The 26,524-nt window shown below is 55.8% G+C and overlaps 1 protein-coding gene across 2 annotated transcripts; it reads right to left on the bottom strand.

Annotated features, from left to right (window-relative positions):
• Positions 1-1,696: 1,696 nt before the first annotated feature.
• On the bottom strand, positions 1,697-23,131 carry SEZ6 (seizure related 6 homolog). 2 transcript variants are annotated; one of them, XM_021704161.2, is made up of 16 exons: positions 22,804-23,131; positions 22,227-22,360; positions 13,327-13,522; positions 9,123-9,308; positions 6,617-6,785; positions 6,317-6,483; positions 5,532-5,726; positions 5,144-5,282; positions 4,836-5,032; positions 4,069-4,263; positions 3,492-3,683; positions 3,188-3,385; positions 2,644-2,682; positions 2,274-2,391; positions 2,087-2,189; positions 1,697-1,906 (listed from the first exon to the last, which is right to left on the bottom strand). In XM_021704161.2, the coding sequence occupies exons 1-16, from the start codon at positions 23,114-23,116 to the stop codon at positions 1,877-1,879; spliced, it is 2,571 nt and encodes an 856-aa protein (XP_021559836.1). In that variant the 5' UTR covers positions 23,117-23,131; the 3' UTR covers positions 1,697-1,876. The 2 variants fall into 2 exon arrangements, with proteins under 2 accessions (XP_021559836.1, XP_021559835.1); XM_021704160.1 differs by having other exon boundaries at positions 1,862-1,922.
• Positions 23,132-26,524: the final 3,393 nt, after the last annotated feature.

Here is a 26,524-nt window from a genome sequence, read left to right as displayed (position 1 = left end):
TGTGGAAGTAGAACGTGCTGGTGGCTGCCATTATTTCCTTCAGGGATTTTGGCTTCTGGCTTCTGAGTGTCCATAACTCCATTGCTTGCCTCATGCTCTTACTCTGGAGAGCAGCCATGCAGAGCGCACCTCTAAGCACAGATGTGCATGCTGGGGGCCGAAGCTGAGCTAACACTTTCATCTCAGGAGGTGCCTGGGAGCCGTAGGGAAGGGGCATCGAGGCTGCAAGTGACCAAACATGGCAAACTTAAGTAGATCCTTTCCAGCCAACTTCTGGAGCCCCTGGATAGGGCTTTTGCTGAAATAGGAGCCAGGTCCCGACCCTAAGCTGTGTTGCCCTTCCTCCTGATAGTCTGGATATTCCCTGAGGCCAGGATGGACTAGGGCCTCATATTTAGGGGTTCAGTCTCTGATTCTTATTCCAGTTTCCTAAACCTTGCCAGCTGGGGAAGAAGGGGAAGGAGAGAGGCATCAGGCTTCCTGGGCCTTGTCAACAATACAGTGGCATTGAGGAGGGGCTTGGGAGTGTGCCAGCCTGTAGTACTGAACCTAGCAAAAAAAAAAGAAAGGAAGCATTGGGGTAGCTGAGCAGTTGGGTTCCTGGGCTTCCACACCCCTGTGGGCCAGACACAGGGGCCTCTTGCTTCACCTACCATCTGTTGCACTGACCTTGTTGGGACAGTAGTCCCTGAGGCACCTGCATGTAACTTGTTTTGGATGAAATGTGGGAGTGATCAATCGGTGGGTCCAGCATGCCTTCTGGTCTTGAAGTCCACATCCCATTTATTTCCCACCTCCCTTCCCTCCAATAAAGCACCATCTACCTGACCATTGCTTGTTTTTTTTTTTTTTTTCTCCAAAAACACTGTTTTAATAAGGAAACAACAGAAATAGAAGATTGTTCTCTGGCTGGAGCCCAGACCTCATATAATACATTACATGTACAAAGTGGCCTGTAGCCAACTCCTGGGTCTCTCTCTGGGTCTCTAACCCCCTGTTCCATGCCAAATTCCTGGGCCCTTGGACCTCTGCTCCTCTCCAGAATATGCCTCCCCACTCCCCTTATCCCAAAACCCAGTGGCCAGGAAGGGAGACTGCTGGGTGGCTGGGGTTGGGGGAGGGACTAGTGGGAAAGAAGATGTTTGTAAAGCCGGATCAACATCAGGGGAAGGTCTCCCTCTCCCTGGCATATAGGGCTGCGTGGGCAGAGTGGGACGTCCTGCTTTGGTGTGGAGCATGAGTGCCTAGGGAAGCCCAACCTGAGCTTGGGGTAGCGTCCCTAAACCCCTTAGGGTCCCTTAAAATTATTGCCTCCAGGAAGCAGAACTGTCCATTCCTGGGGCCTTAGAGAAGGACGAGAGACCTCTCCGAGGGGCTGATGTCATCGTACCAGGACTACCCAGAGGTCACCGTCGACAGCAGTTTTGGCCACTGGTGATGGCCCCGTGAGGAGCATCCTGGTGCAGTTTCCACCACCATCAAGTTCACCCTGCTGCAGGGTGCCACATACCAGGCTGGATGGTGGTCAGCCTGGAGAGAGGTGCTCTTCCTCTGCTTTTGAATTCCAGGCTAGAGGTCCAGGGCATGAAGGAAGGTCAGGAGAATGCTGGTTCTTGATGCACGTGCTCCAGCTGTGCTCTGCCCAGAGGAAGATGCCCCCTGACTTGAACCCAAGGAAGGGCCCTATGTGGGCAGTGGTACCGAGAAAATAGGCCCTGGTGGGCATTGCAGGTGGGGAAGGGCACAAGTTCTTGAGGGATTGGTGGCATCCCTTCCCAGATGGTATGTACAGGAGGTGTAGGGACAGCAGGAAGCTGGAAACTCTGCTGCTGGGCTGTGATGCTGGGCTGAGCTGGCTTCTCCAAGCTGCCCCCACCTAGATGGAGACTTCATATTCTTTTGTCTCCTGCAAAGTAAAGAGACTGCTGGGAGTTGGAAACTTGTATAAGGTTTGCCAGCCCATAATCCACTTTCCCAAGGAAAAGGGAAAGAGTGAGAGGGCTTGGAGGGACCCTCAGGAGTACCTGCTCAAGGGAGCCTAGAATTAGGTCCTGGATAGGGTGCAAAGAATGGCGTGGGTACTTACTCCAGTCTCGTAAGTTGGATTGTCAAATGCTGATTCCACAGTAATGCGGTCATAGGGGCGGGGTCGTGTCCGGGGCAGCCGCAGGGGGCTTTTCCCCTGGAGCCTGTGGGACAGAGAAGCCTGTGAGTTGAAAGTGCTGGGCAGGAGTGAGTCGGGTATGCAGGGCAGGAAGGGAAACCGGACTCACCTAGAGAAGTAGAGGTACACACCTCCCACCAAGAGTGCCATCACCACCAGTGGCAAGAAAATGGCGGCTGCAATGTGGGCGGCATCCAGGGTGCTGGAGGCAGCAGGTGCCTTGGCAACTGAAAACACAGTGGGTAGGATTGGGGCAGAAGTCCCTGTGACCCAGAGCCCATATCTGTCCTCACCTCTGCCCAGGAGAATCCAGGTACCAGCTCCCTCTAGCTAGCTGGGGGCAGGGAAAGGAACTTTTGCTCTGCTGGTCCCGGACCTCTCTCTTTCTCTGCCCTCCCTTCTTGGGGAACCCATGGCCTGGGAGCTGTGAGAGCCAGGGGCAGGGAGACTATTTCCCTGGCCCTCAAAGGGGGGCTCACCATCCAGGCTGCGGCCGCTGTAGAACCCATCCAGAGAGGCTGGAACAAGAGGGGAGGGCCAAGGGCAGAGGTGAGACCAATGGGCCAAACCACTAAGGCAGGGAGTAGACTGATCATGGGAAGGATTTGTCTAAGGGGAGCCCCCACCAGCATTTGTCTTGGTGTCACCAGGTCAGAAGGATCTGGCAGAGACTGGAGAGACTAAGGGTAACATGAAGTGGGTGTGGGCAGGGGGTTCCACACTTGGCATCTTTGCTAGACGCTCTGCTAGAGCAGCCCTGTGGGACAGGCAGGAGTTTTGGCTTTTTATTTTTTATTTTTTTAAGATTTATTTATTTGAGAGAGAGAGAGCATAGCAGGAGGGGCAGAGGGAGAGGGAGAGAGAATTGTAAGCAGACTTCACTCTGAGCTCAGAGCCCGACATGGGGTCTGATCCCACAACCCTAAGATCCCAACCCGAGCCAAAACCAAGAGTCACTCAACCGACAGTGCCACCCAGGCGCCCCAGGGCAGACAGGAGTTTTGAGGGTAGCAGAACACTCACCAGCCCTACAGATGGGTGGGGGGTCACTCCAATGTGAAGGGTGTCCGGGCACACACTTGATGCTGGCTTGGCCCTTCAGCACATAGCCTGGGGCACATGAGAAGTGGACAGTAGCCCCTGCTGGGTGAAGCCGCTTCTCTGGACTGTGGGCACCATTCTCTGGGGCGCTGAGGCCGTGGCACGGCTTGAGCTGTTGCACTGCAAAGTTGGCAGAGCCCAGTGAGGGCGCCAGGTCCTTAGCCTCCAGAGGTGGCATCTTTTGTCTCCTTTCAGAGGCTTCCCCTTCCACCCATCCGGCACTTACAGAGACACTTGGGGGCCCGGTCGCTCCACTTGGGGCTGCTGGCTTGACGGTCGTGGCAGGTGAGGATGGTACTACCAGTCAGTACAAAACCCTGGTCGCAGATATACTGCACGGTGGCCCCCACGGGAAATTTGGGGCTAGATATGAGGCGTCGGCTGTGCTCCACATCCCCAGGGTCACGGCAGGAAGTCACTATGGGAAAGGAGCCCAGGTAGAACTCAACAAAAGCCAGTCCACCCTGGCTTTGTTCCAAGCCAGCCAATATCTTCCTGACACGTGGCTCTGCTGCCTATTATCTGTCCTTGCCGTTTGGCTGGTGCATCCCTCATTTGTCCCCTTCCTATCCATGAGAATCAACAAACACTGGCCATCTCCCAGGGAGGGAATATCTGAAGTGCTTGGTGGATAACCCTTTGAAAAGGTATCATCCCATCTCATAGGTGAGGAAACTGAGGCTACGAGAGATAGAGAAAGTTCAAGGGCACTAGCTGGTAACAGCTGAAGTCTGGTTCAGAATCGAGGAGAGAGGCTCGTATCTTGCACTGAGGAGGGGAACACGGGGAACAGGTCGACTCACCTCTCTGGCAGGAAGGCAGGTCCTCACTCCAGGTTAGGTCCCACTGGCACATGAGGACACTGGATCCTACCACCTGGTAGCCAGGGTAGCACTGGTAAGTGACGACCGTGCCATGTACCAGCTCAGGCTGAGATGGGCTCTTCCAGCCATTGGGGATCTCAGGCAGCTCCGGACATGTGTCATTGCGGGGCACCTCTGGGGGGCACAGGGGCAGCAAGACAGAGGCCCTCAGCCAGCACTGAAGCGACTGTGCTAGCCTTCCTCAGCCTGAACAGGCCCAGCAACGCATTCCTTCCTGCTCAAGCGCCCCTCCTTGCCTGTCCCTGACATCATTCTGTCTCTGAGTTTCCTGGGTTATCATTTCGGCTTTGGCTTTACTTTCAAAAGCATGTTGGCCGGTTCCCCAGTCCTGAGAGAGAGGGCCGGGTAGGGTGGGCAAATTGTCACTTTCGTTCAAGATGGTCAGGAGATAGAAACAAACCCCTTTCCTTAGTTTCTTATTTTTGTGACGAAGGTCTTCCCGCTGCCTACCCAAATCTCTCTTGCTGCAACGGAAGGCTCCCTTTCACTGGGCCCTCAGGGAAGATGGAGAAATAAACTGGCTTCTTTCAGGGGAGAGGATACCTGGAGCTTTCCCAGCTTTCCCTTGCTGGATCAGAGCACTCAGGCTCATTGCCCTGGCCTGTCTGACTCGCCATGCTTTGGGATCCATATTCGGGCATCCCCTTCCCCGGGGCAGTAGGGCAAGGCAGGGGCAACAAGCTCACCAAAGAAGTGGATGACAAAGCCCTGTTGGTAGCCCAGCACCGAAGCCCCAGGGTCTGACTGGAACTGTATGGTGACGTCGGCCATGGAGGTAAAGAGCTTGAAGTGGCCACGGGGCCCTGAGTACTGGCCCAGGACCCGGGCCGTCAGGTCATCCCCATCATAGAAGGTAAGCACATCACCAGGGCCTATGCGCAGCCTGCGGAGGAGGACTGTCAGGGAGGGCGGGCCTGGGGACTCCAGGCGGGGCTGGGCCAGACATGGCCCCAGAGCTCAGGAGCCGGCTTGGCCTTGCCCAGCGGGCACTCACACTCGGACGTCCAGCAGGACGCGCTTGTCCTCTTCCACGTGCACGCCCCAGATGCAGTCCTGCCCGCGGCTGTAAGGCTCCGGCCAGTTGGGGGAGAGCACCACACCAGCGGAGTCTGTGATCTCCCCACTGCACACAGCTGGAAGGCAGGGGAGGCCCGGGAGGTGCGTCCCCTCCACATCCCCCCTCCCAGTGCTATGTCCTGGGGCTGCCACCTGCCCACAGGAGTGCTGACCCATGGCCGGGAGCCCCCACCTCCTCTGGCGGGGGGTGAAGCTTGAATCTCACACATCGCATGGCCCCTGTGCCCCAGGCTCTGCCACTGGCTCTGGTCCCCCACCCTGCTCCCTGCCCCCCAGGGGGGGCCCATCCACAGGTACCTACTGACCTCGGCAGGCTGGCTCTGTCTCATTCCACTGGGGGTCGTGGGGGTCAATGCACTCGATGATGATAGAGCCCTGCTCCAAGGTGTAGCCAGGGTCGCAGCTGAACTCCACGGTGGTGCCCACGGGGTAGGAGGGGGCGCTGCTGCTGAAGTTGCCGTATTTGACAAAGGGCTCATAGCAGTGGCCCTGCTGGAAGGCTGCAAATCAGGGGGCCCAGCCCAGCTTAGCCTCAGCCAGGCCAAACGGGACAGACGTCCTTCTGCCTCCCGCCCCAAGGCCTTTATCTTCCTGACTACAAATGCATGTCCTAGGCTTGCAGCGGGGGCAGTATGCCCAGAGCACCATACCCTATCATGCTTGGGAGGCAGGCTTGATCACCATTGTATTCCCAGCACCTAGTTTTGTGCTTCATACACACAGGGCACTCAATAAATGGTTTTTTTGAGTGAATGAATGAATGAATGAATTAATGCATGCATGCATGCATGAGTGGTTCTAGAATGTCTCTTGCTGCAATTTTCCTTCTCTAAGAGTTGGGGCCTGTTTTGCTCTTCAAATTCTAGAGGATTCATTTTCTTGGACTAGAGAGCCTGGGTCCAGGCAGGGGTCTCCTGCAAACACGGGGTAGGAATCCCCAAGGCCTGGAGGGGAGGGGTAGGGAGGGGGCCTAAGTGTTAGGTGAGCAGGGGCTAAGTTGGAAGGAGCCATGAAGGAGTGGAGGTGGGCGGGTAAGAGGAGAGGCCCTAGGCTTGAGCCCTCCACCCCCACGAGGCGCCAGCAGGCTCACCCTCATAGCGCAGGGCCATGCCCGCCGCTGCCCCACTGCTATCCGTGCTGAGCTCCACGAAGAAGTATCGGCCGGAGCTGAGCAGCCCCTCAATGGGCAGGTACTCCACCTCGTAGGAGTCATACACTGGAGGGGCCTCCACGTTGTCTCCGTTGCGGATGATGAGCCTGGGCCAGGAAAGCAGCAGAGCTGCGGCTGGTCTCACTGCCCTGGCTGGGGTGCGGCCCCCGGGCTCGGGTTCCATCTGCAGCAGGGGCACTAGCCGGCCGGGCCCTCCCGTCCCCCCAGGGCTCCCCTCACCGGTCGTCATCCTCCGCCAGGGAAACCTTCTCGAAGTGCAAGTGCAGCCGCTGGCCTTCCGGGGCCTCAAGCAGCCAGTGGCAGGTGAGATTGTGGCTGTAGTTGCCCGGGAAGCCCGGGGAGATGAGGCGGCCCGTGGTGGCGTTGCGGGTCACTCCACCGCAGGCGGCTGTGAGACAGGGCCAGGACTGTGGGCTGGATTCTGGACCCTAGATCCACTGGATGCTGGACGGCCTATCAAGCCTGCCCACCCACCCCAGCTCTTGTGCCCTCTGCGCCTCCATGGTCCTGGAGGTCAATCCTTGGCCCCTGGGACCCTGCAGCCCCATACAGCCCAGTTTCCAGAACCCTAACCTTTCACACCCCTGGGATTATTCATGTGCAACTCCTTTGACTGCGGTAGATCTGACCAAGTGGCCCTGGGTAAGTCACTTTCCCTCTTGGCTGACTCCTCTGGGACGCTTTCCCCGACTGCCTCCAGGCAGCCCCTTAAAGCCCCTTACTCAGGGGCTCCAACCTTCTGGGTGTATCTGCTGCTTCTACCTCCTGCCACTTTCCTAAAACTAGTTATTGTTTGGATATGTCCCTTCACTAGGACCCCCCTGGGGCGGAGGCCAGGTCTTTTCAGGCCAGGCACAGAGTTGGTATTCAGTGTTCGTTGAATAAAATGAATGAGTGGATGTAAAACAGAGGGCAGGACTAGCTCTGGCCTGACAAACATCTGGTGTACCCACCATCCACCTCCAAATCTTATGGCCTCAGCAGACATTGCTAGCCAGGACCTGGCCTCGCTTACTTACACCATCGTTCCTGGGCTGACCCCTCTGGCCTGGGACTTTCCTCTTTCCAAGGGGAGGCTGAGTAGCCCACCCAGCCCCATCGCTGAAGACTTCTGGGTTACTTGGCCACCAGGTCCTGGCAGTTGAGCGGGGCCAGAGAAGGGGTTTCAAAGGCAAGAGGAGTCCAAGCAGCACTTTCCTCTCCTGGACACACAGCTCTGGACTCTGCCTGCTTTCAGAGACTGGGCTGCCCTGGCCAGAACACAGCACCCTTGTCTTGAGATGTTCAAGATGGCAGAATATTTTAACTTAATAAGGCTCCTGGGGAGGGGCTTGTGGTGAGTTTCTTCTCCACTTCTCTGCAGAGAGGACAAGACCCACCTTTCTGCTTGGTCTCAGAACGGAACTGCCCCATGAATGTGATCATGCCTACCCTTCACTTAAATTTGTCTGCGGTTCCCTGTTACCCCTAGGTCATCCAAGCTCAAGGTGGCCTTCAAGCCCTTTATGAAGCCGGCTTTCTCCTGACTCGGCTTCAGCTCCATCCCGCATGTGCTCATCAGGCACGCCTTGTCATGGCCTCACTCCCGCCTGCTTTGTGCATTCCACACCTTTGCATATGCTGTCCCAAGAATCCACTCCACTTCCCTGAGCTAACATTCTTGTTGTCCTTCCATGCTCTCTCCCTGGGAAGCTTTCTTTGCCTCCTTCCTCATTTTGGAGCAGCTCTCCCTCCCTTGGATCCTGACCATGCCCTGAATTCACCCCATCACAGCACGGTCTGCACAGAACTTGCTGCATGCTGGTTTCCCCACTTGCCAGAGAGCTCCCAGAGGTCAGAGACCACATCTGGCTTATTCACCTCTGCTTGTGCCTAGCACCCAGGAAGAGTTTATAAAATGACATAAGGTTCAAGAGCCCGAGCTATTAAAAAAAAGAAAGAAAAGATGTCCAGGCTGCCTTTCGCACTGCAGATTAAATACTTCATCTTCTTTCTGCCAAGAAGCCCCTCCCCCTGGTAGCAATCTCAGACTTCCTGATCGTCCAGGCCCAGAACCTGGGAGGAAGTCTCCTTCCACTTGTCCCCCTTCACTCGTCAGTGTCTCTGGGACCTCTTCCCTCGTCTCTATTCCCAAAGTCACTGTCAAGTTCAGAGTCTCTTGCCTGCCTGGCCTCCTGGCCTCCAGACACCACCTGGCTGGCTCCCCTGAAGAATAGTTCTCTGGCTCTAGAGAATGAGCTCCTCCCCAGCTGTTTTCTGAGTCCCTAAACACAGCCTCACCTTGTTGCCTCTGTGTTAACTGCCTGCACTCTTCCCTCCATTAAAATGTCAAACCTTCAATGTCAGTTCCCCCAGGAAGTCTCCTAAAGACCCAACTAAGAATGGTTGCTTCCTCCCTGCCTAAGTCACTTTATGTCTCTTCATTGGTGCTTTTTACTTCCTGCTCTGGAAATTGGTGATCCATGTGCTTCCTTCTTCCCCCATTTCCCGGAATTGTGGGCTCTTTGAGGGCACGGTCCCTGTTTAATTCAGCTCTATATACCGTGGTGCCTCGATACAGGAAAAGCTCAATATGTGGGGCTGGATCAATGCTACGGAGGTATGTGACCATTTTCTGGTTTCCTTATGGAGAGCGAATGAAGGTTCCAGACAGCAACCGAGAGCAAGGATAAGCCCCCCACCCCTTACTCCTCTGTTTAGCACTGAGTCCCCTGGAACCACTTACCAATACAGACAGGCTCCTGGAAATCCCAGAAGGGCTGGGTGGCATTGAGACAGGTGAGAAGCCTGGCACCCTTCAGCTGGTAGCCAGTGACACAGCGGAAGCGGGCGCTGCCTCCTGGGTGGAGGCTGGTGACAGTCACAGCTCCATAAGCAGGACGCCGGGGAAAGTGGCAGCTCAGGAGGTAGGCTACAGAGAGAGAATGTGTGTGTGTGTGTGTGTGTGTGTGTTGGGGGCTGAGTCATAGCCAGGGCATAGCCAGGGCTGAGTCATAACCAGGGGGCTGAGTCCTGCCACAGCCTGCCTGGAGGTGTCATTCAGGACTGGAGGAAGCATCGGGAATTCCAGGAAAGACTCTGATGCCCTCCCCAGAAGAGGCCAGCAATATTTCCAGCAGCCTGGGCTGGTGAGTGGAGCAAGCGCAGAGCTGGAAGTTAGGAGGCTTGGGTTCTGATCCAAGCTTTCTGACGCTTTTGGCAAGTTTTTCAGCCTTTCTGTGTCCCAGTTTCTCATTTGTTAAATGAGGTTCAAAATGCCAGGCTACCTATGGGGTTATTAAGAGAATAAAGGGGATAGTATTTTATTCAGCTTGGTATCTCTGGAATCCAGCTGAGAGCACATCTTTAAGGAAGGTTTATTGAATGACTTAGAGATGTGAAAGCACTTGAAACAATGACAAGTCTATCCTGATGTAAAGTATTGATACTATTTTTCCTATAGGGGATGGCTATGAATTACAGCCAGAATGACTGAAGTCAGACAGTAAAAGCTTTCCCAGTATTCACTGGCAAGGACTGTGGACTCCTTTTAAAAACAGGATGGGGCGAGGGTGGGGAGGTAGGACACGCCTTCTTTGGAAGTTGAGGGAAGGACAAGTTGCCTTGGGAAGCTTCATAACTTTTGGAATTGTCATAACAAGTATGACCGAATGGTGGCGGCAAATCCCACAAAACAACCTGGAAAGGCCCAGCCCGGAGCCAAGCCCAGGCGATAGCTAAAAATGGGGGTCAGGGATTGGGTCCCAGAGGGGGAAAGAAGGCCGGAGGGGTCAAGGAGAGAGGCAGAGTGAAGGCTTGGGCTACAGAGTCTGAAAACCCGTGAGGGTCGTAAGAGGGATGGGGATGGTCTCGACTGAGGATCTTGGGGTGGAGGGGCCCACCCTTATTGATGGCACCAGGTGGGTGGGAAGAGAGGTCTAAGCAGGTCCAGAGGTCCTCGGCTAGCCTCTGTGTGATTCGTGTGAATAGAAAAAGAGGCCGCCTCTGGGAAGAACAGGATCCAGAAATGAGTTTCATGATTTTCACCCGTCCTGGCTATCATCACTGGGTTTGTGAAAGGGGAGAGGATGATTCTTACGCTTCCCTCTCTCATGGCCAGTGAGTGGTTACTTGTGATTGGCAGGCACAATAGGGCAGCACTTAGGGGATGGGTTCTGGGGTCTGACTGCCTGGGTTTGAAGAACACAAGCTCCCCTACTTGCTGTGCCACCTTGGGCAAGTTACCTAACTTCTCTGTGCCTCCGTTTCCTTGTTTACCCACTCATTTCGAGTACTGCATCCAGTGTTGTTACATGAGAGGTTAACTGAGAGAACATATGCGTAATTCCTGGCACAGAACAAGTACCAAATGTCCCAGCCTGCTGTTATTGTTCGTAATCTCGATTGATAAAAGCACCTCACATCTGCAGGCACCTTCCAGCTTCTAAAATGCCTTCACACTCTTACTTGAGGTCTACACCATGCTTGGGAGGAAGGAAGGCAATGTATGGGTTATTAACTCATTTCCCAATAAGGAAAACTGAGGTTCAGAGAGACTGGGGGACTCGCCCTGATCCCACAGCCAGTAAGTGGTAGAGAGGGCGCTTGAAGATCCTGGCTCTAGAGCCCATTGCTTTCCATCTCCTGTCTCCCACCTGCTTCCCCTGGTGAAGTAGAAACCAGGGTTCAGGAGTCAGAGGAACCCATGAGTTCTAGACAAGGCTGCCCTGGGTGGGTGGTGAGGGTGGCCCCTCACAGTGATCTGGGGAGAGACCCCCGGCCAGAACGGGATAGGGAAAAGAGTGTGGGGGGCACCCCAACCAGAGTGCAGGGAGGGGGGTGACACCCAGACAGGTCTAGGTCATGAGCCAGATGTCCTTATATCTTTCCTGTGGTTCTTATCACAACTCTGGGAAGGAAGGTCCCCCATTTCCGGATTAGGAAACTGGGCTGGGATGAGGTGAGACCAGGAGGTTGGGGGCAGATGAGGAAGCCCCCAGACTCCATAGTGGCCACTTCCCAGGAGGAGCGTCCTCCTGTTGCCATGACTACCGTTCCCAGGGAGCCTGTATGACTGCAATCTGTTGAGCTATTTTCTCCCCAGCGTCTGTTTCTGGGGCCAAGTCCAGTGCCAGGAATGCTCAGGAGGGAGGAGGGGCATGCCTGGCAGGGCCCTCTGCCTCCTCACACTGCCTGAGGCTGTGGGAGGGGAGTTGGAGCCCGGTTCTGCAGATGAGGCCCTTGTGGGGGCCCATCCTTGTGATCTCCAACATTATCTTGGATAGCTCCGGCAGTGATGTGGGTACTAGTCCCCTCGCCCCCTCTTCTGGCACCCTTTTTCTCCAGCCCGGGGAGACACGCGTGTGAGCACATGCTCCTCCTGTTCCCATCTCTGGGATCAGGGCTAATTACAGCCTATAATTAGGGGAATTACACTCATTAAGGAAAGAGCTGATCATTGACAAAAACTGGGCCGAGGAGGGAGGGCTTCTGGGAGCTGAGCAGAAGGCAGGGCTGGGCCAGCTCTCCCAGCCCCTCCTTGGGGTCTGCACCCCTCGCTGGGCCTCCAGCTCACTGCCTTTCAGCCACCTTTGTCTGGACCAACAGAGAAAAGGTCCAGGGTTTTGTGCAAAGGAATTTGCGGCAAGAGAGAAGGTTACCGTGCCGTGAAATTATGCCCGCTGCTAGGGAGGCTTGATGAGCCATTAGGGAGGCTGGCCGGGCCGCCTAGATGCTCACCCTTGTCTCAGCTGGCCCCCTGCCTCTGCCAAGCCCCTGGCCAGCCCCTGCCCACCGCCAGGCTCCCTGCTGCCACGCCAGACTGCGCTCCCAGTTTGGGTGGAGAGGCTAGGGATGGGCAAGTGCTTCTTAGGTGGGTTCCAAACATCCCCATCTCCAGCGCCTGTCCTCCTCCCTGGGCTATGGACCAAGCAGGGCTGCAGGATTGGTCCCCGACAATGCAGGGCAATGCCATAATTGTTCACACCGATTATTTCCCCACTAGCACTCCCCAGTCTGAACTGGTTGCCCTGTCAAGAAGACTTTGCCTGGGGGAAGGGGGCCAGGAGAGATGCTGATGGAAGAGGGGCAGAGGCAAACCCCCTTTCCTCCCTTTCCCATCCTGCCATCTCTTTAATACTTGTTTCTGGTTCCTTCACGGAACACGCTACGTTCACGGAACGTGCTGTATTAAGCACTTCACATGAACCCTTTTGTTTAATCTTCCTCATGACTTTATGGAGTAGGCCTATTGGTCACGTGGTACAGCAGAGGAAAAGGAGGGTTAGAGAGGTCCAATGACCTGTCCAAGGTCAACGGCCAAAGGGAAGGAGATTAAGACACAGATCTGCCCGTCTCCTGAGTCTGTGATTTTCCCATTGTATCTTGCCCCTCCCCTCTTTCCAGAGGTGTTCTGAGCTGACTGGGGCATGAGCCTGGTCTCGGGTGGGTGAGGCGGTTCAGGAAGGCCAGATTGGTTGCTAAGGGTCTCCAGATGGTCACTATCAAGCCCCTTTCACCTTGACCCCCTTCCATTTTGAAGAGAGGGCTTCTATTGCTATTGCCTATTTCAGAGTCTGCCTCCCCTAGAGATTCTGAATTCCTTGAGGTCAAGGACTTGGAGGATTCATTCTGATATTGCCAGTGCCCAGCACAGCGTAGCAGAGAGCAGGTACCCAGGAAGAGTTTACTGCATGAGTGAATGAGTAAGTGGCAATGGGCCCCTCAGGGCTAGCTGGTTCTGTGTCAGGCCGCCTTCACAAACAGTTCTCTGTAGGGTGGTAGGTGGAGGAGGGATCAGATGTGCAATAATCACCTCTAGTTGTGCCGAGTGTCACTGGGCGCCTGTGCCTGCCCCCCTGACTCCCCACCCCCACACCTATAATAGCACCAGAGATCCCCAGGACGGCACCCAGTCTGGGCTGGTTCTTCCCCCAGCTGCCCAGGCCTACCTTGGTAGTGGAAATGGAAGGTGCCAGGCCCAGCAGGTGGTGGGAGGCTCTGGAACCTCAGTGCTGCTTGATGGGTGGGGCTACGGATGACTTGGCCCCTCAGTAAGAAAGACTGGTTGGCCAGGGGCAGCGGGTCAGGCCCCCCCAGGCCCTCCACAGTCACCGTCTCCCCCTCTCGGAGGCTGATGTTCTGGACCTGCCATGGGATAGACAGTGCAAAGTGGAGCAGTCAGGCTTCCTCCTGTGACTGAGCCCTGCCGCCCACAGACTCCCTGGGGCCCCAGGCATGGCCCATCCTCAGGGCCGCTTGGCCACTGGAGCCCCCAGGCCCTGAGCTGGGCACTTGAGCACAGGAAGAGCTCATTTCACCTTCCCAGTAACCCTGCGAGAGGGGATCTGAAGTTCATATCCAAGGTCACATAGAGATTATTAGCTGAACTGAAATTTGCAAGCATGTCTTTCTGTCTCCAAAGCTTTTCAGTGACACCAGGACACCAGCTGCGTCCTGTCCCTTCACTTCTCTGGGCTCAGTTTTCTCATCTGTAAAGTGGGCATGGAGCAGGTGTGTTGAACTACAGGGTGTCCAAGGGCCTGGCCAGCCATGTGAGGTCTTTTAAGCATCAGAGCCACGTGCCCAGCTTCCCCTGGACGCCCGCTATTGGATGCCTCACAGGCACCCCACCCCCAGCCCGCCTCATACTGAGCCACTCTCCCAGCCCCCCTCCACCAGCAGCTTCCCTCTCCATCCACCTGCACGCCCAAGTTCGAAACTGGCATCTTGCCTCTTCCCTTACACCCCATGGCCAATCAGTCATTCAGCCCGGTCTCCTGGACCCAGATCTTTTTACTACTCTTCATCCCCCCTGCCACTTCCCAGCTCCTCGCTACTATTGCTCACCTGGAGTGCTGCAGCAGCCTCCTGGCTGGCCTCCCTACCTCCAGGGCTTCACCCACTCCTCCCTCCTCATAAATACTTTCTGAACTGCACCCAGCTAATAGCCCCGACCTGTGGCCGACCATCCGAACATAGTGAAATCCTTTGGTGGTGCTCCACTGAGCCCTCAAAGCCCCCACTATCTGGTCCAAATGCCTTGCTCTGGCCCTCAAGGCCCTGCCCACCTTGGCCTCTGCAGACTGCTCAGCCAGCCTCACTTGCCCACACTGCAGTCAGAGGCTACACTTTACCTCCAGACCTCTGGGCATTTGCATATGCAGGAAAAGCCCTCTCCTCCTGCCCTCCTGGTGAAGCTGGTCATTCTTTCAGATCCCAGGACCACCACACTTAGCCTCCCAAGCCAGGCCAGTCAGTTCTTTTGCCTTAAGCCCTCCCCACCTGTCCTCTCTGTTCTTCTCCATTAAAGCCCAGGGAGGCATTTGGGGTCACAACGCCCTCTTCAATGGCCAACCGCAATAAAGATGTGTGGAGAGAGTGAATGCATGGACCCCTGGAAGTACATTCTTCACCAGATTCCTGTGAGCTGAGGAGCACAGAGGATGGATGCTGAGCCCAGGCGGGTTAGAGGAGACAGCCGCGCTCTGGGCCCCTGAGACCCTGCGTGCTGACAACAGATGTGCCCCAGGGACTTCTCTGCCCGAGAGAAAAGACCCAGTGCGTCTTTGGGGCCCAAGAGAAGGCTCAAGGCAGGGTGCTAGGGCAGAAGTGTTGGCCCTCCGTGAGGAGACTCCCTTATAGGGCACATTCGGGTGGCGGCTGCCGGACCATCTGCTGGGGACATTCCTCAGGGAATTCCTGCCGCAGGCAGAGGCTGGATGAGGTCCCTTCAAACTTGGAGATTCTATGATTCTAGAGTTGGGCAAACAAGACTCACACACGTGGAATCTGTAATTATCGAGAGATGCCAGGCAGCATATAATTCTGCCTTAAGTGGCACTGAATGCATGCAGCAGGAATCCTGGGGCGGGGCAGGAGCGGCTCAGGGAGAGTCCGAGAGGGCCTTAGGGGGGCTGGACCGGGAGCAGGAGGAGGAGGGAGGGAGGACATCCCCACAGGGAAGTGACTAAGGAGGCAAAAGCAGAGAAGCAGAGATGAACTTAGCGTTTTTCCTAGTTGCCGTAAATATCCTTTGACCTATAACTTCCAGCCTGTGACCCCACTGCTCTGTCATCTGCAGGGACAACACAGCAATAACAATCAGCATTCATGGAGCACCTACAGCCGTCAAGCCCTGTTCTGTTTACAGGCATTACTTCCTCCCCGCCACACTTCTGTAAGGTGTGTGGTAAAATCCCCATGAGTAAACCGAGGCTCAGAGAGGCTAAGGAACTGGCAAAAGGTCACCAAGGTGTTAAGTAGCAGAATCTTGCCTTGCTGGAGGCAAAGGCAACTCCTTCGCTCCCAGCCTGCTGCAGCTGTCACCTGCAGACAGGCATCCAGACATCTGGATGTTTATTCCCAGACCCCAGGCCCACCAGCTTTAGCAGTGGGGGTTCGGTCAGACCGGGCTTTTTCCAAGAGGTTGAGATTTATGTTCCCACCAGCTATCCTTCCAACCCTCCCCCCCGCCCAAGAGGCCTTTAAGGCTGGGAAAAGTGGGAGCTGAGGCTCATGGCCCCCTCCAGCTAGCCTGGCCTCCAGCACAGCCTGGTGGTGAGGGCTGCCATGAGCGTGGGATGCAGTGGGCCTGGGTGGCCCGGGGCTCACATCCAGGAGGTACCCTGTTCTCAGCTAGAGGCTGTCTGTGCAGCTCTAGTCCCCTGGGTTTCAAGCACCCACTTGCCGGCCTGCCGCAGTGGCTGCAATGTAATTTGTCACTTGTTTGAGGGCCAGGCCTGACAGGGGCCAGACAGGGCTGAGTGTTGGACAAGGAGGGTGATGAAGTCTTGATGCAATTTGCAGGCATCCGAAGAGCTTGGGAGACTGAAATGTCAGCTCTGCTCACAAGGGCTGTCTTCCCACACCCCTAGCCTGTGACTAGGGGTGGGGGAGCTGGGGGCCAGGTAGGGGGAAGCTAGAGCAGAGGGAGGTGAGGACAATTCCCACAGGACCCTGGGCTGTCTAGCACTGCCCAGCTTCCAGCCGACCATGAGGTCAATTCAAGGAAGGAAATATAACCACTTTGAGGGGGCCAACTCCTTCCTGAATGGGAGGTGGGGAGGAGTTAGGTTGCCCTCTGCCAGCCCCCCAGACCATCAGACTCGACTGGCCTGTCTGTCCCCATCAAAGCCGCCAGTCGGGTCTCCAGAACAGGCCCTAATGGTGTGACTCATAGGTGGGATGGTGCCATAATCCCCTGAGTAAAATCCTGCACAGGCAGGGGAGCTCAAGAATGACTCCAGTGTGGGGGCGCCTGGGTGGCTCAGTCGTTAAGCGTCTGCCTTCGGCTCAGGTCATGATCCCAGGGTCCTGGGATCGAGCCCTGCATTGGGCTCCCTGCTCCGCGGGAAGCCTGCTTCTCCCTCTCCCACTCCCCCTGCTTGTGTTCCCTCTCTCACTGTGTCTTTCTCTGTCAAATAAATAAATAAAATCTTTAAAAAAAAAAAAAAAAAGAATGACTCCAGTGTGTGAGCTTCACCCCCAGAAGATGGCGACTGGGCCTCTGTCAGAGGACACACATGGGTGTTGGTGACCAGGAGAGCGCAGGGGAGCAGGGCCTGTGAGCAGCTCCCTCAAACACATGGCATGGCACACGTGGGCCCTCAGTCCCACGTTCTCCCCCACATACGTGCGCCTCCTCACACGTGCTCCCTCATTCACATGCTCTACAAAATCCACGTGCTCCCCCACACCCACGTGCTCCCCAACTCCCCACGTGCTCCCTCACACCAATGTGCTCCCCCACCTCCACGTGCACCCCCTCACCCATGTGCTCCCCCACTCCCCACAGCAGTAGAATCACAACTTTTCCCATGAGACTATGGTTTTCAAAGCTCTTTCACACCCGTTATCCTTTCAGATCTCACAGAACCTCAGTAAGGGAGGCAAAGCAGATTGTATTTACTTCGGCTCTATAGATAAGGGAACCTCGCCATCAGAAAAGTTGAGAGTTCCTCTCTGTGTCACATAGTGCATCCAAAGCAAAGCCAGGATTCTGGACCAGGACCCCCAATTCCTGGCCTAGTGCTTTATCTTCATGCATAGCATCCCAGGCCCTGCCCCCAGACTGGAGGAATTCCAGGTGGGCATCTTACAGGAGCAGGCAGGGCTGAGCTGAGGAAAGGGATTGGGGTAGAGCCCCCAACAGTCCCCAAATGCACTGCCTCTTCGGATTCGCCACACCTGGGCCAATCTCCTGGGCCAGGGGAAGAAGAGGGGCTCTTGAGTCCTGGCATCAACTTCCGGCTCCATCATTGACTAGTTGAAAGGGCCTTGGGAAAGTCACATGACCTTCTGAACCCCAGTTTTCGTGTGTGGAATGGGATGGTCATACCCACTGGTTAGGGTTGTAAGGTTAAGTTAGATCCCACCTGTAAGGGGCTCAGCACAGCTGAGCAGTCCTCTTCCCCCTTCTTGGGGAGACCTGGGCTCTACCTTGGTAAGACTAATGCTTTTGCCATGGTGATAGCTGGCTGTCGACCCACCTTAGCCTCAGCTCTTTCAGGGCTCTGCCTAGGAGGCACTGTCCCTGGGAGCCACCCTCTCTCTGGGCCAGGTTCTACAGCTGCTAGGAGCAGAAAGCAGGGTCAAGAGCTTGAGGGGCCACGGCCCAGTCTGGCCTATGAGGGAGCTTCCTGAACCCAGGAGAGGAGACACGCTCAGAAGGACTGGCTAGGAGCGCCCTTCTGCATCATCTGGTTCATCTCCTTTGACAGAGAAGGAAACAGTTCCAGAGAAGGCCAGGGACTTTGCCAGTCACCAAGAGACGGGCTGCAGAGGCAGGGCTGGAAGCCCAGTCCCACAGGACAGCCTCTGTGCCTGTCCACAAGCCCTTATGGGAAAGAGTCTACTTTACGGATAGGGAGAGGGGTCTAAATGCGTGGGGCCAGACCTGCCTGCACCTCTGTAATTCCTCTCAGACGAGCCTTCCAGGAGCCAGAAAAGAGGAGGTTGCCCAGAAATCTCACCCCGTTGACCCACCACCCTATTGGTGTCCCCATCAGGCCTGGTCCTGGTGTTCTGGCTATCAACCGGGCAGCCGGCCTCTGGCGTGGGAGAGCTGTGTTCCAATGGGGACACCTGGGGCACTAGGGTAGGGACTATGGGCAGCTGTGCCTAAGCTCCAGATGGTTCAGGGAGCAGCCAAGCCAAGATGGAGACTGGCAGTGGGAAGGCTCTTGGGATGCCAAGTGCAACGAAAGGCACATGCCAGGCCCATTTGAAAGGCCTGGAGCCCTCAGGGGAGACCGGCTGCCTGAAGCAGGGATGGGACCCACACGGGCCAGGGGGCTTGTGCCCACCCATCCTAAAGGGGCTTTTCTAGACCTCTCAAGAGAGCCTAGCCCAGTGCCTGACCCCAGCTGAGACAGGCAAACCTCCTCTGATGACAGAGGACCTGAGCGGGCTTCCTCCCTGTGGGCAGCTCAGACCCTCGGCCTCAGCGCACAAATCACTGCAACAGCCTGGGGGAGGAGGAGGCAGGAGAAGAAGCAGGTTATGAGGGGCTGGAGTCCAAGACACGGAGAGCTGGGGAGCTAGGGGTTCTGGAACCCCTGAACCTGTTCCTCATGAAAAGGGGCCCCAGACCTTAGCCAGAGCCGTGGTCACATCACATGGCAGAGGCTCAGCATGGTGTCAGGGAGGTGATCTGTGGGTTCTTCACATGCTCCTCTCCTCCCGTGGTTTCTCCCACCTCCCCCCACCCCGGATTCCGTCCCTTCCACCTACCCTGGACCGTCCCTGTGAGTTCGCAGAGGGGAGGCAGGGGCTCACCCACAATGGAGGGAAGCCACAAGCCTTTCCCCAAGTCTGAAAGAGCCAGGGCGGGCACCTTCTCGGCCTTCCAGCCGCCTCACCCGTTCCATCCCCCACTGCCCAGGGCAGACAAGCGCTGCTTTCAGGCCCAGCCTCTGGCAGGAGTGCAATCCGGAAGCCCCTAGGCTCACCTCCCGCTCCTGGGCGACAAAAGTCACCTGTCCCATCCTGCCCTGGTAACCGTCAACGGCCAGTCCGCCTTAGGCACCGCTTCCCGGTCCAGGCGTGTCGGTTGACCTCTCCTTTGTTAGGCCCCAGAGCAGGTATCACGGCCTCCGGAAGGCCCCCTCCGACCCTCCAGGCTGGTGAAGCGCGCCCCATCCTGGCATTCCCACTCCATCCCAACGGCGCTGAGCGTTCTCTGGTCAGTGCTAAGGACTTCCGTCTCCCCCAGGAACTGTGTCCAGCTCCTGGCACAGAGCCTGCCATGTGGTAATCGCTCCATTTATATTTGCAGAGCAAATTCATTCATCAAAAAGCACTAGTTAACGGTTAACTGAGTGACTGTGGGCAGTTCCCTTTCTTTGCTGGCCTCAGTTTTCCCAATTCTCCGTGGGTAGTGGTCTGCAGCATCAGTGATTCAGGTCCCCAGGTGACCTGGGTGGTGTGGCCAGGAGGCCCAGTAGGGGCAGGGGTTGCAGATCTGGCCCCAGAAGGAGATGAACCATAACCCTTGCTTCAGCCCTGGCTGATGCTGTCCCCCCCGCCCACCCCCCGGCCCTTCCTGCCATGGCCTCAGACTCTAATTCAGGCCATCAGGGCCAAGGGAGTCCCCAAGGACATGGTGGTGGGGTAGAGGGGCGTGCTAGCTTCTGCCTGCCACATTTCCAGACAGCAGTCCAGGGCTGTGGCAGGTCTTCATCTCAAGGTTGCCTGGTAACAGCTTTTGCATTCTGATGAAAAAAAAAATGTGGCAGCACCAGACAACAGACACAGGGCTTGTAAGAGGGGGGTGGGCATCCAGGGTGGGGCTGGTGCCCGGGGCCAGGGCTGGAGCAGGCAGAGCCAGCATCTTGCCCCACTGCGGCAAGTACCAGGACTGGGCCCAGCCTGGCCCGGTGGGCTTCGGTGGGCTTCGGTGGGAATGGGGGGGGGGGGCAGGTGCAGCCAGCTCAGGCCTGCAGGGGGGCCCCCAGCCTGGCATCTGCCCCTTCCCTCCCCCTTCCCCACACCTGCAGCTGGCGCCTTCCACCCGGTTAGCCACAGCCGGTACCACCTCTCATTAGGTGATGCTTTTACATTAATTACCTTAATTAAGCAGCACTGAGTGCTAATGGCTCGGGGTGGGGGGGTGGCTGCTCCTAATTACCCTCCCCACCAGCCCAGAGCAAGGGTCCAAGGCTTGGCAGAACGGGAGCAAACAGTCACAGAAGGAAGGGGACGGGCCCCCCTGTGGTGGGAGAGGGCCCCCCCTCCTCTGGGCCTGGCTCAGAGACCTGGCCTTGACATCCCCGGGACAGGTGTAGCTGGCTCCAGGCCCAGAACCAGGGGCTTTGGGATGGGTGGGGAACAGGCCGAGAGCTGGGAGCAGCCAACACTGCCCTGTTTCCCGGACTCCTCCTCTGCCCCCTTCCCTCTGCTCACCAGTCACCTGCCTGATGGCCTCAGCTAGGCTGAATGTCTGCCCCTACCTCCATTCTGTCTCCAGACTCAGGCTACCGTCACCTCCTTCTTTCTTTCCTCCATCCATTTGTGCATTCATTCAGCCAGTCCACGGAGACCCCATTCTGGGCCCTGTGCTCCAGGGTACCCCTCAAGGAGCTCACAGTCTAGCTGGGGATGTGGCCGGCTATTAACAAACTCGTAGGATGGGGCATCAGGAAAGAAGTCACAGAAGGGATAGTGGGATGACTCTTCTGGGCAGAGGGACCAGCACATACAGTTGGGGCTTGTGGGGAAAGTGGGCTTGGCCCATCCAGTTAGCTGCAAGCTGCTCAATGAAAAGTGGGGGGTGGGGGGGTGGGGGGCAGATTATGAGGGAGGGAGTGGCTAGACACAGGCCAGAGGGACTGGCCTTGGTTCAGAGGCCTCTGGGGAGGTATGGAGGGGAGGACTGATTTCATATGGGAAAGATGACTGCAGTGGAGGGGCGCCTGGCTGGCTCAGTCTGTAGAACATGCGGCTCTTGATCTCAGGTCATGAGTTCAAGTCCCATGTTGGGCGTAAGAGCTTACTTAAATAAAATAAAATAAAATAAAATAAAAATAATAATAATAAAAGGGACTAAGGTGGAGGCAGAGGACAGTGGGGGCAAGCAAGACTCAGAGAAGAGAGAGAGAGAAGGGCCAAGTTGGCCTCACCATGCACAGCACGGTGGTGGCCCTGCGCCATGTTTCTGAAGGGTTAAGGTGTCCGTCTCTGAGGTCAGGAGTGGTGTGGCAAGTGTGTTTGGGGGAGCAAAAGGGAAGAATTGGCTTTGAGGCACGTGGAGGGGGAAGAGGCTGTGGGACATCCATGAGGACCTGCGGGCTCAGGGTTGAGGATTAAGAGAGAGTCTTAATCCCAAGGGAGGGATGAGATGGCCCAGGGAGGCAGGGGGCAGGAGGCTGGGGCTGGGGGTCTGACTCGCCCATCAGGTGGCTCTCTCTGGTGATGCACCATGTCTGTCTTCCTCAACTCTGCAGCGCAGGAGCCAGCAGGGCCTGGCCCAGAGGAGCTGCTCAGGGAGTATTTGCTGAAGGAATGAGTGAGTGAATAATTCAGTCAATGAGGCCCCTGGCTCTTTCAGGCCCAACCACGATGTCCTGCATTCTTGCTCCCCAGCCACGTAAATTCAGACACTCACCCACTCCCCTGCTCATCCAAGAGTAGGGCCCTCCTCAAGCTCTCCTGAGCTCCTGATCAAGCCCCTGGGAACAGTAGCTCTTCACTCCCTGGTGCGTAGGGCAGAAGCTGGCCAAGTGTTAGGCCCAGCCCTGGCTCTGGGCCAACTGATGCCCCTGAGCATCCCCACCTCTCCCAGTAGCCAGCACTTTCTGGAAAAATAACACACTAGCTCCAGCTTTGTCCCCATGGGAACCAGGTCTCTTACCTTGATTTCTACACCATAACCAGGGTAGACGGTAATGTAGTAGAAACAGTCCAGGCCGGCATCTGTAGGTGAGCTGGGGGCCGTGGGGGAGTCCAGAGAGCCCTCCGGGCCTGAGAAATTCCAGCTACAAGGGCCTGGGAGGCAGGAGGAAATACAAGGCTAAGCCCAGCTCTGGTGATGTTGGTTCAACTAAGGCTGACCAGTGTGTGTGTGTGTGTGGTGAAGCCCAGCTCTTGGGGTGTCTATTTCCCTGTTGAAAGAAGGGGACCACCTTTTCCTGAGCACCTGCTAGGTGCATTCTTATCTCAGTTGTCACAATGGCTCAATGAGGTGGGTCTTACCACCATTTTACAGATGAGGCTCGGAGAGGTTCAGCGAAACTCCTAGGGTCTGTTGTCGTTGCTTCCAATCGGGATTTGAACCCAGGCCATCCAGCTCCCACCCCCCTGCCTCCTGCAGGCTGGCCCTTGGTGCCAAAGGGCAAGGCAGGCTGGCACAGTGACAGGGCAGAGGACTATAGGGCCCCGCGCGTCCCCCGTCCCCCATTTCCAGATCTGCAAGCCAGCAGGGAGCTGACCTGGTGGCTGGACGGTGGTGATGGCGGTGGTGGTCTCCTCATCGTCCCCTGATGCTGTAGAGGTCATGATGGCTCCCTCCATCCCGAGCCCCAGGGTCTGGGACCTGACCTCTGGAGCCCATGGCCTGCCCATATCTCCAGGACCCTCTTGGGTCGGAGTCCATGCTCTGCTAGGGGGTGTGGTACTGGGCCTTTCCCCGGGGCCTGGGCTGGGCACAGGAGGTAGGGGGGCTGTGATGCGAAGCACAGGGCGCTCTGACTCCAGGCTCCAAGGTCTTTCTCTGGCCTGGGGCTGAGTGGGTGCTGCAGCCATGGCTGGAGTGGGGCTGGTGAAGACAGGACGGCTGTCCTGGTTGGCCAGGCGGGGAAGGGGACTCGGGGTGAACGGTGTTGGTGGGTCAGGCTGGAAGGGCAGGGCTGGCCTCATCCCCTCCTCGCCGCCCTCCAGCCCTTCTTGTAAGAATTCCTCGAGTAGTGGGTGGTGGTTGAGCAGCTTCAGGGTAGGGGCTGTGGTGACGAAGTGGACGCCCCGTTCTGGCTGCTCTGGTGTGGGGGCCACTGTCAGCTCCCCATCCGTCTCCTCGATGCCCGGGGCCTGCCCTTCCCTCGTGGGTGGGGCCTCTGAGGAGAGTCCTGAAATAATAACGAATGATCAGAGGTTCTCTCACTGCCCCACAGTGAACAGCATCACACCCCATCCAGATCGTAAGGAGAAGATCCACCTCTCTGTTGACAGAGAGGCTTGGGGAACGTGCTCACTGTTGAGAATCAGGAGCTGTAGAATTCGAGAGCTGGAAATGAGATGATATCACCTATTTCCAGGATGTCACATGAGATATCCTCTCTCCTCCAACAACAGGGGTGGACACTCCTAATTTACCTTTCCACGATTTCCTGCTCTTCTCACATTCGACCTCAGAATCCTTCACAACACAACACTCCAGGCAGCCATGTTTGATACCTCAGACCGAAATAAGAGATAAATATTTGCCATTCCCAATCAGGGCCTTATTTGATAGATGAGGAAACAGGCCAAAGAAAGGAAGTGGCTTTAATCAGTGAGTTGAAGACCTGAGGTAAAACCCTTAGCAAGAAGGCCATCCCCCAGTGACTTTTCTGCCTGAGATTATAGGTCATTCTGCTGGTCATTAGTCTTAGGAAATGCTTCATATATTGGGGGTTTTGTTTTATTTTTTCTTTTTTTTCCTTAAATTTATTTATTTATTTGAGAGAGAGTGGGAGCATAAGTGGGGTTAGGGGCTGAGGGAGAGTCCTGATGTGGGATCATGACCTGAGCCAAAGGCAGATGCTTAACTGCCTGAGCCACCCAGGCACCCTGGGGTTTTATTTTAGATTCCCTCATGGGTACATGACATCTCTGTTAGGGTTCCATTATGTCCTATTTCTCTCACTTCTCAGAAAATCATTTCTTTTATCTTTTTTTTTTTTTTTAATCATTTTAGAACAGTGATGTGAATAGAGGGGGAAGAGCCAAGCTCTAGAGTAAAGCATATGTGGCTTCAAATCCCAAATCCATTCCACTTCCGGGCTGTGTGACCTCAAGCAAATAACCTAAACTCTCTGAAACTTAGTCTACTCATCTGTAAAATGGAGTTTCTTTTTTAGGATTAATTGAGGATAACTGATATTACGTTTTTTCCTTATTTGAGACATCTCTCTGAATTTCCATTATCTTTCTTTCTTTTTTTGCCCCCATTATCTTTCTTGTGGTACTAGCCAGGGTCCATCTAGGGCAGGGTCTAAAGCAGGGATAGATCAGTTAGCCCCAATCCATGGCAGACACTGTTAACCAATGTTGGGTATTTCTTGCTGAGCCACATGGGACTTCAGAATCCTTCTCAACACAGTTATCCAGGCAGCCACTACTAGTCAATTACATAGGCTATGGAAGATGAAACTTGGTTGCTCCCGCTGGTTTGAGGTACAGATTGCTCTGCTATTGATTATTTTGACTTTTTCAACCACATAGCTGGACAGATGATGCATATTCTGCTTGTGGCCCACTAGGCTCTCTAGATCCTTAACTGCCAGGAAAAGGTCAATGGATGCTGGCTCCAGATTCAGCTCATGTAGAATGTTGCCAGCTCTGAGAAGGCTGGGAGGATATTCTGATTCTAACAGCTCTCAAAATGGCTGCATGAGCACTTGACGGGAAACACAGCCAGGGCGTTAACAGTTTGCAAGAAGAAGGTTGGTTCCTCTGAATGTCTGATGGTGGGGCTGTCATTCCACAGGCTCACACCCACCCCATGGATTGGCAGGCACGAGGAAGTGGCAGATGGCCTACATTCTGTTCAGGAGCCCATAGCAGCTCTGATGTGTCAGACAAATGGGAGGAGGGAGGAGATGGGGTGGGAGAGGTGAGTGCAGGTCAGAGGGCTGGCTCTCCATTGCTCTGGGTCAGAGGGGTCCTGGTGCCCCAAAGCCCCGAGAAAACAGGACCAACCCTTATCTCCTGAGATGCCCACCAAAGCAGCCCATCTGTGCCTTGGCATTCTGTGTCAGTCATCGACAACACAATGCTCAAACTAGATGCCCAGCCAGGCCCATACCCCCCAGAGCAGATGGTCTGCCAGTGCCCTGTGTCTTTCATTTGAGTCAGCAACGAGGGTCTGGGCAGTGCCTATGACATGCCAGGACAGGGCTCCTCTCTTTGCCCACCTCCCAGATGTCACACGGTCTTTCCAGGTGAACAGAGACTGATTTTAACACAGCACAAGGAAGAAGAGCCTTCCTCATCACATAGACTAAAGACCAAGTGTCCCTTTCCAGGACTGCCCCATAAGAGATGTCGCCTGTGGCTCCCGGGGGAGGTACCTGTGGGATTCTTCTCTGGGGGAGGGAGGGCAAAGAGATCCTCTGTCTCAGGAAGGGACCGCAGCGGGCACAGCTCCTCCCGCTGGCTGCCAGGTGGGTGCTGGGCAATGGAGCGGAGCTAATGGGCACCTCCTGTCACTGTCGATTGCACTGATTGTGTTATCTGGGGGGACTGAGCACTCGGTTAAATGGGATCGAGATAGCATATCAAACGAGCAAATTGATTCCGCAATCAGCTGCCACTTGGTCCCGGAGGGTGCTCCCCACTGTCGGAGAGGGTAAGATAATTTCAGGAAGACAAGCCATTTCTGGGGAGAGGGCATCTCCAGATATCCTGGGTGACTCTGATGGAAGCCTGAGGCCCTCTGACCTGCCCTCCCTGCCACCAGGCTCCTCAGGTTCTCCGCCAGGGCTGAGTTCAAAGGTGCAGAGACTGACAGAGAGGGAGCATGTGATGCCGGGCATAGTGAAAGGGGGTGTCAGGGACCCACATGCTCAGTCAGGCTGTTCTCAGATCTTGCATTATTTCATTGAGATGGGAATTACAAGGAACCTGAAGCCTGGAGAGGTGGGGTGAGGACTCGCCCGGTCACACAGTGGTGGAGCTGGGGTTTGAGCCTCTGCGGATCTGGCTTCAAAGCCTTAGTCTTCCCAGGATACTGGGCTGCCTCACAGGAGAAGGAGAGCGGAGCTGTCCAGCGGAGAACCCCCTAGCCACCTGAGGAGACTAAGGCTCAGAGAGAGAATGGACTTGTCCAAGGTCTCACACAATTTGGAAGTAGAGCTGGGGCCAGAATTTCTAGCATCTGGAAGCTGAGTCGAGCCTGACCTGGTCTGGACTCTCAGGAAGCCTCTGGCTGGGACCCAGAGAGCACCCACCCCG

The sequence above is a fragment of the Neomonachus schauinslandi genome, chromosome 15 (assembly GCF_002201575.2).
Source record: "Neomonachus schauinslandi chromosome 15, ASM220157v2, whole genome shotgun sequence".
Lineage (NCBI taxonomy): Eukaryota > Metazoa > Chordata > Mammalia > Carnivora > Phocidae > Neomonachus > Neomonachus schauinslandi.
This window is presented reverse-complemented; position numbering and strand designations above follow the sequence as displayed.